The 17,365-nt window shown below is 46.9% G+C and overlaps 1 protein-coding gene across 5 annotated transcripts; it reads left to right on the top strand.

Annotated features, from left to right (window-relative positions):
• Nucleotides 1–618: 618 nt before the first annotated feature.
• FCGR2B (Fc fragment of IgG receptor IIb) lies at nucleotides 619–16,798 on the top strand. 5 transcript variants are annotated; one of them, XM_030936306.1, is made up of 8 exons: nucleotides 619–851; nucleotides 8,398–8,418; nucleotides 9,522–9,779; nucleotides 11,081–11,335; nucleotides 12,102–12,224; nucleotides 13,409–13,465; nucleotides 15,474–15,511; nucleotides 15,622–16,795. In XM_030936306.1, the coding sequence occupies exons 1-8, from the start codon at nucleotides 740–742 to the stop codon at nucleotides 15,697–15,699; spliced, it is 942 nt and encodes a 313-aa protein (XP_030792166.1). In that variant the 5' UTR covers nucleotides 619–739; the 3' UTR covers nucleotides 15,700–16,795. The 5 variants fall into 5 exon arrangements, with proteins under 5 accessions (XP_030792166.1, XP_030792169.1, XP_030792171.1 ...); XM_030936308.1 differs by having other exon boundaries at nucleotides 646–851; nucleotides 9,525–9,779; XM_030936309.1 differs by lacking the exon at nucleotides 13,409–13,465 and having other exon boundaries at nucleotides 15,622–16,793.
• The last annotated feature ends 567 nt before the right edge of the window (nucleotides 16,799–17,365 follow it).

Genomic DNA, 17,365 nt, shown 5'->3' with positions numbered 1-17,365 from the left:
CAGGGATGGAAATGAGGGTGGCACAAATGACCAAGATACAAAACCAGGGCACAGATTCGCGCTCAATAGATATTTATTGGGATATTCATTAAATGGAAGAATGAATAAGAAAAAGAATGAATATGGGCAGGGGAATAATGAGGATGAGCGTGGTCATTCTATTGCCATCCTGACATACTTCCTTGTCCTTGTTCCACAACTCAAAAGTGAGTCTGGGATTATGACAATAGAGAAAATTAAATGCTGGTAGGTGGCCTGGAGCCCCCATGCTCAGTTTCAGGAGGAGTCCAGATTCCAGTGCCTGGGTCTCCAAATGGAAGTAGAAGTACTAGATTGCTAGTGTATGCTGTCCTCCATCGCCCTTTCTCAGGAGGATAGAGACTGCAGCAGGAGGTTCTGAGCTGAGTTTTTGTGACCATTTCCCTCTTTCTCCCAGAGGCCCAGGCCAGCTGTGGCCTCAGAGGGAGAAGAAGGGAGCTGTTTCTATAGTTTCTAAAATTTCTGTGAATTTGAATATGGGCTATGCCAGATTTATTCTGGGAAGCTCTGAATCTTCTAGGAGGGAACAACTGAGAGGAAAGAGGGTGGAAAGGGAGGAGCCTATGATAAAACAGAACTTTTTTTTTCGCTTCCTCTTTCAGACTCCAGAATTTGTTTGCCCTCTGGGGTAGAATCCGCCAAACTTCAAGAGAAGGCTGTGACTGCTGTACTCTGGGCACCAGCTCGCTCCAAGGGAGTGATGGGAATCCTGTCATTCTTACCTGTCCTTGCTACTGAGAGTGACTGGGCTGACTGCAAGTCCTCCCAGCCTTGGGGCCACATGCTTCTGTGGACAGCTGTGCTATTCCTGGGTGAGTCAGGGCCCCCGGGAGGGAGAGAAGAACAGGAAACTCGGCTGGGGATAAGCCTGGGCAAGGATGAGGGGTGGCATGGGAAGCCCGTCAGGACACCCAGGGGAGGGAAGGCAGGCTGGTGAAGATGAAACCCTGATGACTCTGCTGGCTTTGGAAAGTCATCCAGTGTGGCAGAGTTCAGGATTTTTTCCGTGTCTTTCACCCAATCTCACTGAACACCCAGACTCTAGATGTTCTGTCACTTCCCACATCAGAACCCGCTGTGAGAAAAGTCTAGTAACCTATATTTGAATGACAAATGAATGGCCAGAGTGTTTGCCTTCTTTGAAATTTATGTTTCACAAAAGGCCACATCTTAGGCAGGAGGGCCAGTGCTGCCTTAGATAAGGGGTAGGGAGGAAGTTATAAGATGCATTTTTGGGAGGAGGTGGCAGTGGCCATTCTCTGTGCCCCTGAAACCACTTCATGCAGCAGAAGCCTATCATCTTCATGTGTAAGAATATTCCCCTGGGCAGAAGCACAGGGAGATCTAGGTTATCCAGAGAACAGGGGCTCTGAGAATACACACACCTGGGTAAGTCTGGAGTGATGTGTTGTGGGAACCAGAGAAATCATGCATGCTTCTTTTTACCACACAGACCATGATGGGGAGGTACTGGATCTGATCAGCAAGAAAGCCAGGGTCTTAGGCCAAAATGGAAGGCTCTTTTTTGACCATGTTCTCAGCTGTTGGACAGAGGACAGGGACTGATCATGCTTGATGGTTTGAAAAGCCTATGGGAGGCCAAGTAGGGGAGACCTACTGCCAGGACTGTCTCTCAAATCTCAATTCCTGGGGCTTCCACCCTCACATTCTAGAGGAAAGCATACTGCCACTCATCCAAGTTGTGTGCTGTGACTGCTAGTGAAATCTGATCAGCTCTGGGGGCCCTCAGCTCTTGGCTGTCAATGCAGGATGATACTGGGCTACAGGAGAAAGAGGTAAGGAAGAGAAAGTATTCCTCCATGAATGGGATGCAATGGATTAAATTCGAAGAGAAAGTAAGGTGAACTACCTCATTTGTCATGTGGGGAAGCTCAGGCCTAGAGAGGTGATGTGCTTCTTTATCTCTGCTACTAGTGCTACCAATGTGCCAGTTACCTGGGCAAGATTCCTGGGAAAGATCTTTGGTATTTTCTCCCATTTGCCTTTTGCTAAATCATCAAGGATTTACCCTATTTTTTCCACTCTTTTTTTTTTTTTTGAGACGGAGTCTTGCTCTGTCGCCCAGGCTGGAGTGCAGTGGCCGGATCTCAGCTCACTGCAAGCTCCGCCTCCCGGGTTCCCGCCATTCTCCTGCCTCAGCCTCCCCAGTAGCTGGGACTACAGGCGCCCGCCTCGTCACCCGGCTAGTTTTTTGTATTTTTAGTAGAGACGGGGTTTCACTGTGTTCGCCAGGATGGTCTCGATCTCCTGACCTTGTGATCCGCCCATCTCGGCTTCCCAAAGTGCTGGGATTACAGGCTTGAGCCACCGCGCCCGGCTTTTTTTCCACTCTTACTGGGGCTTCCACATTTAGGTCTTCATCACTTGATAACTCAATTTTTATAGCACCCTCTAATGGGGTCTTGATTGCTCCTGTCTCCTCTCCCCTGCATCCATGCTGCACATCAAGGCCATGGCATCTTTAGGTCCAGCTATGGCTGTGTCAGTGCATTTCATAAATGCCTTCTGTGCTACTCCATTGCCTACTGCAAAAACTCTAATTCTGCCCTGCTAACCGTGTTCCCCATTGCACCCCAAATGGATCTTCTTCTACAGCCAGGCAATATGTGCACTGCACTTTCTGTTTTTACCACCTTTGCTCCTGCTGATTCTCCAAATTCTATGTACAGGCACTATTGTAGGACGTGGAGACTTATCAGTGAACGTGACTGACAGCTTTCCTGACCAGAAATACGAGGTCAATGAACTGACTGTGAAGCAATAAGTACACCGGGTGGGAGCATGTTTGGTATTTACTACTATTTATTAACTGTGGAATGGATAAATAATTGGTGACGTCTCTCTCCTTTCCTCATCTTTTTATTTTTTTCTCTCCCTTTTCTTCCTCTTCTTTTTTCACCCTCTCTCCCACTACACCGTCCCCCTTGCCAATCCTACATACTGAGGTTTTTAGCTACCACTTCTATGTCAATAACTCCTAAACCTATTTCTCTTGCTTGCTTCTGTCAAGTATAATTTTACATTTCCACTGCTGGTTGGACACCTCTAAAACGATTCACCAGCTCAAAAACAAAGCATATTCAAAATCCAACTTATTATCTCCTCCTCACAAATGTTCTTCTCTTGCTAACATTTGTATTTGTGTAAGCACAGCCACCCTTTTCCTAGTTATCCAACTTAAATCCCTCCCACAGTCTATTAAATGCCAACTTCTCTCTGCCACTTAAATTCCTTCTGCGTCTGTTTCCTCTTCTTCACCTCCTGTTGTCAATACAACTTTGGGCTCTCTTTTTTTTTTTTTTTTTTTTTTTTTTTTTTGAGACGGAGTCTCGCTCTGCCGCCCAGGCTGGAGTGCAGTGGCCCGATCTCAGCTCACTGCAAGCTCCGCCTCCCAGGTTCACGCCATTCTCCTGCCTCAGCCTCCCAAGTAGCTGGGACTACAGGCGCCCGCCACCTCGCCCGGCTAGTTTTTTGTATTTTTAGTAGAGACGGGGTTTCACCATGTTAGCCAGGATGGTCTCGATCTCCTGACCTCGTGATCCGCCCGTCTCGGCCTCCCAAAGTGCTGGGATTACAGGCTTGAGCCACAGCGCCCGGCCAACTTTGGGCTCTCTTATCTCCTACCTAGATCCAACCAGTGAATGATTTCCAGAGCAATGGCACATAAAATTAATATGGCTACTGCTCTCTTTGAATTTTTATCCCACTGAGGGATATAAATGAAAAGTAAACAAACAAGAAGGCATAAGTACAAATGGAAAAGGACTATGAAGATGTAAATAGGGTATTGTGATAAGATTAGTTGTGGGGAAGACAAGAGAGCAGCCTACTTTAAACAGGACGTTATGTAAAGAGTTTTCTGAGGAGGTGACATGTAAGCTGAGACTCTCAACATGGTAGGGATTTAGCCATTTGGTGATCGAGGACGCATTTCAGGGTAGAGGGATTGGCATACAGAAAATCCCCAAATTTGAAGAATGCCAGGAAGGCAAGTGTTAATGAAGCTCGATGAGTAGGGGAAGAGGGATCTGAGCTGGGGCTGGAGAAGTAAGCACGGACCAAATTGAGTAGGGCTTGTAGGCCATTTCCACTTTATCTTAAGACCAAAGAAAGGCAACTGAAGGCTTGTAAGCAGGGGAGTGACATCATCTGATTTCATTTTTTTTTCTTTTTTAAGGAACTGGCTTCTTTGTTGAAAATGGATTGTAGGGGGACCATAAGAAGTGAGGGGACAAATTAAGCTATGGGAAAAAGCTGATGGTGACCTAAACTGAGTAGTGGCTATAATGGGGGTGAAGAGAAGTTAGTGGGATCGAGATCTAAGTTGGAAGCAGGATCAGCAAGACTTCCTGGTATGGAAGGGGCTGGATTTTGGGAGACAGACAGGTTAAAAGATGGCTTGCAGGTTTCTGGCCTATGTAGCTGGGTGGATAGTGAAGATAGATATTGACATGAGGAAGACGGAGAGAAACAGAATGTGTCCACTTGATATGACAACACAAAGCCATTGGTGATTTTGCCAAGAAAAGTTTTAGTGTTTTGCTGAGGGCCAAGTCCAAATTGCAGAGAATTAGACAGTGAATGGAAGAAGAAATGAGGACAGCCTATGTAAGAAAAACAATGGAGAAATTTAGTTGTGAAAGGGACGAGAGAGGCCAGGCGTGGTGGCTCATGCCTGTAATCCCAATACTTGGAGAGGTCAAGCTGGGTGGATCACTTAAGGTTAGGAGTTCAAGACCAGCTTGGCCAACATGGTGAAACACCATCTCTACTAAAAATACAAAAATTAGCCAGGCGTGGTGGGGCATGCCTGTAATCCCAGCTGCTTGGTAAGCTGAGGCAGGAGGATTGCTTGAATCTGGGAGGTGGAGGTTGCAGTGAGCTGAGATGTGCCGCTGTACTCCAGCCTGGGTGACAGAGTAAGACTCTGTCAAAAACAAAAACAAACAAACAAACAAACAGCAACAACAAACCGAGTGAAATGGGGCAGTAGCTGGAATTATATGTGGCGTCAAGGAAAAGTTTTTTTGGTTTTTTTGTTTTTTATTTTTAATGGAAGATACTGAAATAAATTTACCATTGATGGGAAGATCCAGCTAAGAGGGAGAAACTGGTGACGCAGAAGAGAAAGTGAATAACAGAAAGGGAAATCCTCGAGAGGATTAAAGGGAATGGGATCAGAGTACTTGCTTGAGACTGACCATAGATAGGAGGAGAGATACTTTCTCAAATGAAATGCAAGGAAGGAGAAGACAGGAGGAGATGCAGATAGACTGGTAGATTTAGTTGGGGGACGATGTGGATTTTCTGTGTAACCTCTTTTGTTTTCTCTGTGAAATATGAGGGAAGGCATCAGCTAAAAATGAGAGGGGACTGGAGGCAGAGGGTGGGATGAGAAAGTTTGGGCAATGAGGAAAATATGAATGTCACTACTCAGAGTAGCAGAGCAAATGTCTTGGAGAAAAGTCCACAATGGCAGTTCAGTGTCCTATTGAATGCGGTGATCACACATTTACTGCATCAACAGTTTGCCTTCTTGTGTGGTAATTTCAGTAACGCGCAATTGAGCAAGTAAAGGATGGAGAATACAGGTGCGTTTGGTAAAGATAGAGAAAGGCAACCGAAGTTAAGGGGATTTGCAAGGAGGTAATAATAGTGATGCCTCATTGAATTCAAGCTAGATGGGGGTGGGTGGGAGGTGAAGGCAAACATGTGCTCAAGGATAGACAGTGGTAAGACAGATGCTTTGGGGTTCTTGATAAGGTCAAAGATTATTCTGGGGGCTGTACTTGAGCAGATAAAATTCATCTCCAAAGAAAGAAAGTTTACTGATGATGAGCAGTTCAGGGAGTGAAGAGGCCAGGTGTTTGATGGGTTATCCACATATTCTGGATCACTGCAGTCATCTCTTTTTTTTTTTTTTTTTTCTTTTTCTCTGACCTCATTCTTCCATCACAATTACTTTCTTTCTTAATTAATCTCTTTGGCATTTCCCCTGTTCCAATCTATTTGACACTGCACTTTCAGCCCCAATTTGAAAATTCTGAGTAACTTCCCACTGTATGCTGAACCAAGGAGCGAACTTATAAAAAATTAACTTAAATTTATTTGAAATTCACCATGTGTCATGTAGCACACTAAATGCCTTCTCTGGATTATCTCATTGAATCCTTACAACAACCCTATGAGGTAGATACTGCTGTCATTATCTTCATTTGCAAACAAGGAAACTGAAGCAGAGAAAAGTTAAGTAATTTGTGAAAGGTCACATAGCAGTAGTGGAGTCAGCATTTAAACTCAGTGTGTGCTTTCCCCCACTGTCACACCACCTGGCACTAGGAGCCCTCCAGAGTATGACTTCTACCTTGCTTTGTCCCTCATTATTGGAAGTGCTTGAGGAGAGACCAGAAATCAAGTAGAAGTTGGGCTGCAATTGGCTGGGCATGTTGCCAAGTACCTGCTGCTCCTTCCCGTGGAATACCTCTTTCCTCTCAACCAAAATCCTATCAGTCCTGGAAGGTCCTTGATGAACCTGGAAGGTCCCATCTTCTCCATGGAATTCTCCTCCTTTTGAACCCCAAACCCTCCCAAACACAGAGCCCTGGGATCTTTTCTTTCTCTGAACCTCCATAGCATTTTATCCATATTCCTCTAATGGCATCTCTTTTACATCAGATTACACATGTGCTTATCTTCACCATTAGATTCTTGTCCTCAGTGGAAGTAGGGACTGACATTCTTTTCCCTTAGTAGAACTCAGCTTGCATTGCAGGGCAGTGGGAAACCAATGCAAGTTTGTTGATTAATGTTGTATTGCAAAGGAAGGAAGTAATTGGTCCAAGTGTATATTTCGAGGTATTGGAGCATTGGGACCAGAATCCAGTTCTCTAAACTTTGAAGCCAATGCTTTCTCCACATTGCCCCCTTTTCACCCTTTGGTTCTGCTTCCATTTCCTTCCATACTTTTGTCCCTGAAAATATACACACACTTGGAAGCTTCTTGACTTTCTCTCAGCCCAGATGCAAGAGAAGACCCTCACCCATGGACAGATGGACACACACACACACACACACACACACACACACACACACAGAGCTCTGATTCACCTAAGGACCCAGCTTTGCTTCTTTACCCAATAATAGCACCCACAAATCTCTACCCACCCTAGCCCACACTGCCTCCCCTACGGAAGCTCTTTTCTTAACACAGTGGCATCCCCTACCCCTGCATGAAGTCACAGATCTAGTGTCCTTTTGCAGTCTCTTTCTCCTTTTAAGAGATATTTCTAATAGCAAAAACCTGGAAGACCTAAATGCCAAGCAATAGAGTTGTTAAATAAATCACAGGACAGCCAAATAGTAGAATATAGTGTAGCCATTTGAAATGACAACATGGGCGCACGTGGTGGCTCACATCTGTAATCCCAGAATTTTGGAAGACCGAGGCGGGTAGATCACTTCAGGTCAGGAGTTCAAGACCAGCCTGGCCAACATGGTGAAACCCCTTCTCTTCTAAAAATACAAAACTTAGCGGGGGTAAGTTTTGTATTTGCAGGCCTGTAATCCCAGTCCTTGGAAGGCTGACGCAGGTGAATCAGTTGAACCTGGCAGGCGGAGGTTGCAGTGAGCCAAGATCGCGTCATTTCATTCCAGTTTGGGTGACAGAGTGAGACCCTGTCGCCCCAAAAAGTAAAATAAAATAAAATAAAATGACAACGTAGAAACAGATTCATCTACTAGAACTTGCATTGCTCAGTGAAAAATCAGGTTAAAGAACAGTTTTTAGAGTATATCCTCATGTACACTTATGTATGTCTGTATGTGAACAGCATGTGTGTGTGTGTGATCACAGAAAAAAATCCAACAGGATGTATGCCAAGGTGATAATATTTTGCTCCTATTTTCTATTTTTCTGTAGTGATCGTGGATTACTTGTGCAATTTCTACCCCATTCCAACAAAAGAACAAATCTTGCTCTCAGGATAAACTCTGGCAAAATTATTTATACTGATGCATAAATCATATGTAAAGCCCAACAGAGACCTCTTTCCAGAGGCATATTTATTTTAATCACTCAAGAGGGTAAGCCAAAGGAAAATGTCACAAAACAGGTGGAAGAGGGTGTTATATAATTTTATTTCATTTTTGTATGTTACTGGGAAGGAGTTCTCAGTCCTTTCGAAAGTGCAGCTCATCCAGGCAGTCCCAGGGAATATGATCATGAGGGCTGTGCTGTAGATGAAGGGCGCTCTGGGCCTGGGCAGTCTCTAGGCCAAAGAGGGCAGGTGTTCGTTCAGACACTCCACTGTGGGCTGATCTTTGCTTTCTGTCTTACAGCTCCTGTTGCTGGGACACCTGGTAAGTACTCCACCCACAGCCTTTCCTTCCTCCAGGTCCCCTTTTCCTCTCCTCCCAGTTCCCTGTCTGGAGGTGCTTTAAATGTACCAGCAACTGAGCCCAGTACCAAGTCAGGGCCAGGAAAGGGTAATTGCTCCCAAAGGATCCCCTGCTCCCTCTTCTGCTCTCCTTCTTCCGTTTCCTCCTTCCATGGAGGCAAGTGGTAGGCAGCCATGGTGTTCAAATGGTGGAGCTGTCACAGAAAATGAGAATTCTGACCGCTCTCTCAACTGCCTTCTGCTGTCCAAATCAAACCAAGAGCTTCCTCTCTCCAAATAAAGTTCAGGCACATGCAAAATCACATGGCCTGCATATGTTGTCCCCCTGTGTTGCTAAATCCTTGACTGTGCATGTTTCTGAGAGCTTCAGAGAGCCATCTCTGTATACCTCTGGCTACACTTTCCTGAGCACTTCTGTGTTTGTGCCACTCAGCCTCCACCCCCCAGGACTGACCCTCCAGGTTTTCTCCCTCTCTCTTTATCCTTCTAAGGCCAGAGAAGCTCATCTATGCTTGGGTGTGAGGACGGGCCATCTTGACATCATTTTTAAAAGTATACAGAATGACATTAGGTCAGAACGGAAACCTGATATCCGACTCCCATGCCTGCCATCTCCACCAGAGCCCCCACGTACCTTCAGTCAGCCCCAGAGAAAATTTATCCACCAGTGTCCAAACACCTTTGTTTATTGGGGAGAAAAGTTAGTCTCAAAAGAGTATGTAGGTATGGGGTGTCTGTGTGTCTGTGGTGGTGGGGAGAGGTTGGTGGGAGAGAGAGAAGGAACTGGTGAGGATTATCTCTTGGTGAAGTATATGTATTTCTGGGTGTTTCTCTTGCCCACTCCCTCTTCTCTTTTTCCCTGTCTGAATCCCTGGGCTCCCTGGGGCTCTTGTGGTGGGATGTATGAGCAAAAGCAACTGCCTTCAGCTGCAGAACCATTCTGGGCCTGGCTCAGCTTTTGGTGCCCCCAGTAGGCCCACAGGTGCTTCTGTGTCTGAGATTCAGGGCCTGCTCAGGCTCTTGGGCTTCCTCTTCCTCACGCTACCTCCTCTCTCTGCCCCTCAGCAGCTCCCCCGAAAGCTGTGCTGAAACTCGAGCCCCCGTGGATCAACGTGCTCCAGGAGGACTCTGTGACTCTGACGTGCGGGGGAGCTCACAGCCCTGACAGCGACTCTACTCAGTGGTTCCACAATGGGAATCTCATCCCCACCCACACGCAGCCCAGCTACAGGTTCAAGGCCAATAACAATGATAGCGGGGAGTACAGGTGCCAGACTGGCCGGACCAGCCTCAGCGACCCTGTTCATCTGACTGTGCTTTCTGGTCAGTGGAGGAAGGCCCCGGGGTGGACCTGGGAGGGCCAGGATGGTTGAAATCTGCTTTCAGGCAGAGGTTTGCAGGAAAGGGGGGTGGCCTGCTTACTGGGAAGCATTAGTGTGAGTTGCCTCAGCGTATATCAATGGTTGTTTTTGCCTCAGTCCTGATTGAACAGAAGGTTACCAGGCCACAAACAGGCAGCCAAGTGTGAGAGAAGCAGAAGGAAATCCCTACTGCATAAAAACCATTTCCATTTTAATGGCAGAATTGAAAAGCACAAACAGACCACAACAATCCTAGCCCTGGAAATGACTCACTATACAAACATGATGAATTCATTTAACCCTTGAGTTTCCATTTCCTCACCTGCTCCATGGGGCACTAATACCTCCCTCAAAGACTTCTGGTGAGAATCAGTGTTTCCCTTCTCCACGCTCTCAGAGTGCTAGGTGCTCTTCTCTGTCTTTCTCTTCCACCAGCCTATGGGAAACCTAAGATGAAAGTCGTGTCTTATCCATCTTTGTATTTCCAGCATCTGAAACTGGGCAGAGCTTAGTAAATATTTTGCTGGAGAGGTTGATGATCTTACAAAGCTCCCATTGAAAGGTGGCTCTCTGTGAAGCAAAGTTGCAATGAGATTGTGATGAACATTGTCCTTGTTGCTTTTCACTTGATCCCCTCCCTTCACCTGAATAGCAAATTTTCCTCAAAAGTACACAGCAAACGAATGACCCACTGGTGACACTGCTGTCTTTGGACCCTGCTGGAAAGAAGCTCCACATTTATTGACATTCTCCAAATAAATTTGTCAAGTAGCATTCATCAGGTAACATTTGTTGCACATTCATGACTTTCTGCTGTCCACAAAGGCATATGTCCTTCTCACATGCAGTCTCCTCGGTCAGACTGGATTCCTCCTTCCCTCCCCGACATGGAAGAGATCACATCTTAGGGTCTCTTGTGTTCTTCCTACAGAGGCCTGTCAGGCAGGAAAAGGCTGCAGCTGCCTTCCTGGGAGAAGGAGGAGATGAGTGTATCCTGAACACCTACTATGTGCTAGGGCCTACTGTAGATACATGACATTATCATGCCCATTTTCACAAATGAGGAAACCGAGGCTCAGAAGACTTAAATTATCTGCCCAAGAGTTCATAAATGATACAGCAAGCATTAGAGTCCAGAACTGTCTGATTTCAGACCTAAGCTGTTGTTCCCTTTGCACACCATGTCCCACCAGTAAGGAAGACCTGGGTCTCAGAGCTGAGCCAAGACCTCCCAGGTCCTCTGGGGTTTTTTGCATCTTTCAGAGTGGCTGGCGCTCCAGACCCCTCACCTGGAGTTCCGGGAGGGAGAAACCATCATGCTGAGGTGCCACAGCTGGAAGGACAAGCCTCTGATCAAGGTCACATTCTTCCAGAATGGAAAATCCAAGAAATTTTCCCATGTGGATCCCAACTTCTCCATCCCACAAGCAAACCACAGTCACAGTGGTGATTACCACTGCACAGGAAACATAGGCTACACGCCATACTCATCCAAACCTGTGACCATCACTGTCCAAGGTATGGGGAATCTGCCAAGATGTAGGGAGGGGAGAAGAGGGGATGGACAAGCACTAAGGTCACATGGGCCTACACGGAGGTCTGAGAAAGGCCACAGCAGCAAAATTGGGCACTGGAGCAAAGAGGAGTGGTGTGGAGGCCTGGCTAAGTATTGGCCAATGAGCAGGAGTAGGGGCCAGAACTTGGAGCCGTCACCTCCCAGGTAATAGGTAGTCAGGCTCTTGTTCCACTTTGAAATGAAGGCCCCAAACTAAAGATGGCAGCAAAGCAGAGCTCCCTCATTGGTGCAGAGGTTCCCAAAGCTCCTGGGCATTCCTAAGAGCTGAAGTTTGCCTCGTTTCTTCTCATGGCTCATGTTACAGCCACTCACTCCAGAAAGCCTGGCATGTCATAGTCTGTTCAAGGCTGTGCTCCATAGAGTAACGATGCCTCCAGCTATGCAAGGCTTTGGGCCCACCCTTCCTACTGCCCCCAAGGGCTAAGGGGATTCCTTCCCTCTGCTCCTGCCTGCTCGCCAATGTGCCTTTATTAGTTTGGTGGAGAAACCTGGATAGGAAGGAGGCGTAAGTCCAGCCACAGAAACCCTGTGCAGGTGAGGCTGGGGGATGTAGTGAGTCTTGCATTGGTGAGTGACTCAGGCACAGAAGAGCTTTGGGTGACAAGCACTAGGACATAGCACTGGAGGAGGTGGGAGGTGGGACAAGGAGAATACAAGTTGTCATTAAAATAGTAACCCCCATCCTGTCCTAATGTCTGTCTTCCCTAGTGCCCAGCGTGGGCAGCTCTTCACCGATGGGGATCAATGTGGCTGTGGTCACTGGGATTGCTGTAGCGGCCATTGTTGCTGCTGTAGTGGCCTTGATCTACTGCAGGAAAAAGCGGATTTCAGGTTTGTAGCTCCTCCCAGTCCCTTTTGTTATCAGTTTGCATTTGGTCCAGGCCCTAACCCCAGACATTTCCAGAATCCCTCTCTTTGGGCTAGATACGCATTCAGATCTAGGCCCGTATTGTATTATATTCATTTGTTCATTTATTAGATCATTCATTGACACGACTTGAACAAACTAGCTTATGTGTCAGCCAATGCGTGAGTCATCGTAGGTGATGCCAAGATGAAGTCCAGTCCCTGCCCTTGGGGAGTTCTCAGCATTGTGAGGAAGACAGAAGTACAACTAGGCCATTATAATAAGATGGGATAAAAGCAATGATAGGGACATGAAAAGCCTAGGATAGGAGTACAGAGGAGGCTCCATAGCCCAACAAGGGCTGAGGCAGTTGGAGAAGGTCTTAGGGGGAGCAGTGTAGTGCAGTAATGGAGTGCACATAGTGGGGTCGGACTGCCTGGGTTCAAATCTAGTTCCACAGTGTACCAGCTATATGACCCAGGTGAGTCACTCCACCTCTCTGTGCCTCAGTTGTCTCATGTGGAAAATGGGGACACTAATAGGACTCACCTCACAGGGTTGCCATGGGGATGAAAGAGGCTGACGCTCTTACACCAGTGCCTGTCAGGCAGTAACAGCACACAAACAGGGCTGTTGCCATTCTGGAGGAGGTGGTGTGTGAGGGCAGCGCTTAGCTAGGGAAGGAGGACTCTCCAGGTACTGGGCCAAGGCAGGGATTGAAGCTGGGTGGAGCTTATATGGGTGTTGAGGGAGGACTAGAGAGGGTGCTACAAGCTGCTGAGAAAGAGAAATAATCCCACTAACACCTCACAAAGCACTTTACAATTGGTTCATAGCCAGGACCTCAGTTACTGATGATAATACAGAGAAACAGGGAGAGAGACTGAGGCACAGATGTTTTTAAAAGGCAGAGCAAGTCTCAGATGCCATGGAGTGGCCTTTCTGACACTCCTGGGCATCCCAATGGGTGAGCTGAATTCTGCCTCTGGACCAGCCCTTTTCTAGGTGGGAGCAGCCCCTGAGCAGGGGAGCTGGGGGTGGGAGGACGGGAAGCATCTGCCAGAGGGAAGGCCTGAGCTGGTCCCATCCAACCCTGGCCCTGGTCTTTGGTCCTGAGGACTCAGGTCCCACCCCCTAATCCTACTAACCTCCTATGTGCCCCTCCCAGCTCTCCCAGGAAACCCTGAGTGCAGGGAAATGGGGGAGACCCTCCCTGAGAAACCAGGTGAGTACAGGGTTGTCTCAGGGATTCAGTGATGGCTCACCAGGGCTGCCCGCTGGACCGGAGCCAGCCAGAAGGGGCTTGTGTGAGTTTAGCTGGGAGCCAGGGAGGGAGCAGCGGTGAGGGGATGGCCGGGGCTCAAATCGCTTGGTCAGCTCTGCGTCTAACTCCTGGGCCTAAAGATGACCTCTCTGGAGATGAGAAGAAAAACACCAGTCCCAGATACAGAGGAGAGGGCTGTGTCCGAATTTCTGGGATCAGGAATCTGGGGATATTTCCAGATCTGGAAATCAGAGATACTTTGGTCTTTCTGTGGAACTTTGGCAGAGCTGGCAAAGGAGAGGGCTAGGGGCTGTAAGACTGAGGCCAATCGGATGTGGGAGGCAGGAGTCTAAGGGGAAAAGAGGAGGCCTGGAAACCCCTTGATTTGCTGAGGAATCTATCTCTGTGGAGGGATGGGGTGGAGTGGCCAGGCTCAGCTGTCTGTGGAATGCTAAGAGGAGGTTTGGGCTTGAGAAAATTCTGGGGGACTAGGGGCACTCGTGGGCTCTACTCTGTGGGCAAAGCTTGGTTCCGATGCCCACGCACTCCAGGTTGATTGAATTTTGGCCTGGTTCTGCCCCCATCACATAGTGGAGCCTTGAACCAGTCAGTCTCCCTGATGGGGTTCAGTCTGCTCACTGAGGAAATGAGTGGGTGACCTCTCAGACCTTCTAGGTCTGACATTCTGAGAGCCAGGGGCCACTCAAACCCTGGCCTAGGTGAAAGTATGTAAAGGAACTTCCAGGAGGATGCCAGGCAACTTCCAGACTGTAGTTAAAGTCAGAGCACAAAGGAAACTGGGGCTTTTTCTGGGGGTTTCCATGATAGTAGGAACAGGCAGGGAAAAGAGGCTGTCAAAGACCCCAACTCAGATGGCTGGAGTATGATTCAGAGCAGAGCCAACAGATTTGAGAGCTTGAGCAAAATATCATTCGTCCAGCTGTGCTTGCAGCAAGGTCATGTGTCCGCTGGTTGGGCCCAGTGGGGACAGGGGCCTGTGTTCACACCAGGGCCAAAGCAGATCTGTTAAAAACAAAGTCCAAGCAACTGGATTATCCGTCTTGTTGTGTGTTTCTGTCTACACTGGCATAAGCACATTTCACAAGGCAGTTTTGCAGCCAGGCACTGGAGCTGATGATTTCCCAAAAGGTAAAGCTGGGTTACTGGGATTCTTGGGGAATGTATTAGAATGGGCATTCAGAATGTGGTTTGCTGCAGAATTTACAGCATGGCAATAAAGGCTCTCGGTGTTCAGGGAGTGAGAGAAGAGACTCTAGTCTGCATTGTCTCAGATGCCTCCCGACTTCCTGAGAAATGCCACTTTGCAGATACTGGGGCTACTTTTCATACTGGCTAAGTCAGTTCATAGCAAAATATGAGGGAATTCATATTTTGTGTTCACAGTGTGTTTCAGACACTAACCAGAGAAAGTCCTTCCTTCCTTTCTTCTTCCCTCCCTCCCTTCCTCCCTTTCTCACTCACTTTCTCTTCCTTTTTAATGCCATGGAGTACCATAATTTTCAAAGTTCCAACAAAGATGCACTACATTCAGACAATGTGAAAATGGCCCTCAGCCTTCTCTCCCTGAAGTCTGTGGCCAGCAAAAATCTGGACTTCACTTCACTCTGATGCTGAACACTCCCCTACCCCACCTCTTCCCCAATATCTCAGATCCCAAGGCTCCCTGGTTTGCTTCTAGGAAAGCTCAGCAATTCCCTGAAAAGAATGCAGCTCAAGTGACTGCTTCACTTTTTCACTGTGGCCCATGGGGAAGGCTGTGGCTGGGCTACCCCATGCATGGATCAGTGAGGCCATATTTACCCAGTGCTTGGCCTAGAGATCCGAGACAGGGTCAGCAGTGCTTGCTTTGGCTCTAGTTTGGGCGTTGGTTTTGCAGCCTCAGCATCAGCACAGGCAGGCCCTCTTCTCCGGCAGTGCTCTGGCTGATATTTCTTCTTTTTGCCCACAGCCAATCCCACTAATCCTGATGAGGCTGACAAAGTCGGGGTGAGTGATCCCAGCCATCTCCCCCTCCCTTCTCCCCTTTTGCCTTCTCTGTTGCCTTCTTTCCTAGGCCCTCTCTGTGGATCCTCACTGCTGGTTTTTGCCTTCTCTAGGCTGAGAACACAATCACCTATTCACTTCTCATGCATCCGGACGCTCTGGAAGAGCCTGATGACCAAAATCGTGTTTAGTTTCCATTGTCTTGCCTTGGGATTTGAGAAGAAAATCAGAGAGAGAAAGATCTGGTAGTTCCTGGCCTAAATTCCCCTTGGGGAGGAGAAGGAGATGCTGCAGTTCCAAAAAAGAAGGTCTCTTTCAGAGTCATCTACCTGAGTCCTGAAGCTCCCTGTCCTGAAAGCCACAGACAATATGGTCCCAAATGACCGACTGCACCTTCTGTGCCTCAGCCCTTCTTGACATCAAGACTCTTCGTTCCACATCCACACAGCCAATACAATTAATCAAACCACTGTTATTAATAGATCATAGCAACTTGGGAAATGCTTATGTTACAGGTTACATGAGAACAATCATGTAAATCTATATGATTTCAGAAGTGTTAAAATAGACTAACCTCTACTAGCACATTAAAAGTGATTGTTTCTGGGTGATAAAATTATTGATGATTTTAATTTTCTTTATTTTTCTATAAAGATCATATATTACTTTTATGATAAAACATTATAAAAATAACATTCTGTTTACCTTTTCAAGGCTGTATTGGTTTGAGTGTAGACTGAACTGCGTGGGGTCTGTTTCTCTTCAGTGATGAGACTCTTAGGAAGGCAGGAACGGATAGGATGTGGGGGAAAGGAGAGATGGGGATTTGGAATGTAGAGTTAGTGCCCCTTTTCTTAAAACTGAATACAGTCATGCACCACGTAACGATTTTTAGTTCAACAACAAACTGCATATATGATGGTGGTCCCATAAAATTATAATGCTATATTTCTACTATGCCTTTCCTATTCCTTTGTTTAGATATATGAGTACTTACCGTTGTGTTACAGTTGCCTAAAGTATTCAGTACAGTAGCATGCTGTACAGGTTTGTAGCCTAGGGGCAATACGCTATACCGTACAGCCGAGGTGTGTAGTAGGCCACACCGTGTAGGTTTGTATAAGTACCTGCTATAATGTTCACACAGCAAAATTGCCTGCATTTCTCAAAATGTATCCCCATATTTCAGCAATGCATGACTGTACTCTTCTGCCAATGACCTTGTATTCTTGTTTCCATGTCTTCTTCTATTTCCTCCTATGGCAAATAAAACACTCTTTTGCAACACAAGTTCACAGGAAGTCAAACTTCAGATGAGCCCTCAGTGGAGATTGCTGACATGTCCTGCTCCGCTATTCTCCCAATGTAGTTACCAGAAGGATGTGACCTTCTCAGAGAAGTCATCCCAGGCAGATTAGAAATATGACTGGCAGTCTCCTTGAGGGTTTGGAGAGTGCCCTTGGAGAGGCTTCATTTTCCTGGGACTCTAACACAGTATCATTGTGCAACATTTGTTGCACTTTTTATGGTAGGATAAAAAGTACTCACTTTTTATGGTCCCACAATCAGATTTCATACACACTTATTGTTTTAGTAATAAGGGATAATAATTAAAATTACTGCTTTATTAAGGGCTTACTTTGTGCCGAACTATATGCTTTAGAAATTAGAGAATTTACAATTAGCCTTTTATATTTCCTCTTTTGTGAGTTTCCTGTGAGTTTATTCTTTGCCTATTTTTGTAGATACAATGTATGTCCCTTTATTTATAAATTGCATAGTAGTGGCCGGGTGCGGTGGCTCAAGCCTGTAATCCCAGCACTTTGGGAGGCCGAGACGGGCGGATCACAAGGTCAG

Source organism: Rhinopithecus roxellana, chromosome 8 (genome assembly GCF_007565055.1).
Source record: "Rhinopithecus roxellana isolate Shanxi Qingling chromosome 8, ASM756505v1, whole genome shotgun sequence".
NCBI lineage: Eukaryota > Metazoa > Chordata > Mammalia > Primates > Cercopithecidae > Rhinopithecus > Rhinopithecus roxellana.
This window is presented reverse-complemented; position numbering and strand designations above follow the sequence as displayed.

Coding starts and splice junctions, on each gene's coding strand:
- FCGR2B (XM_030936306.1), top strand. CDS start 740: ATGGGAATCCTGTCATTCTTACCTGTCCTTGCTACTGAGAGTGACTGG. Junction 12,225..13,408: donor CAGGAAAAAGCGGATTTCAG/GTTTGTAGCTCC, acceptor TGCCCCTCCCAG/CTCTCCCAGGAAACCCTGAG. Junction 15,512..15,621: donor ATGAGGCTGACAAAGTCGGG/GTGAGTGATCCC, acceptor TGCCTTCTCTAG/GCTGAGAACACAATCACCTA.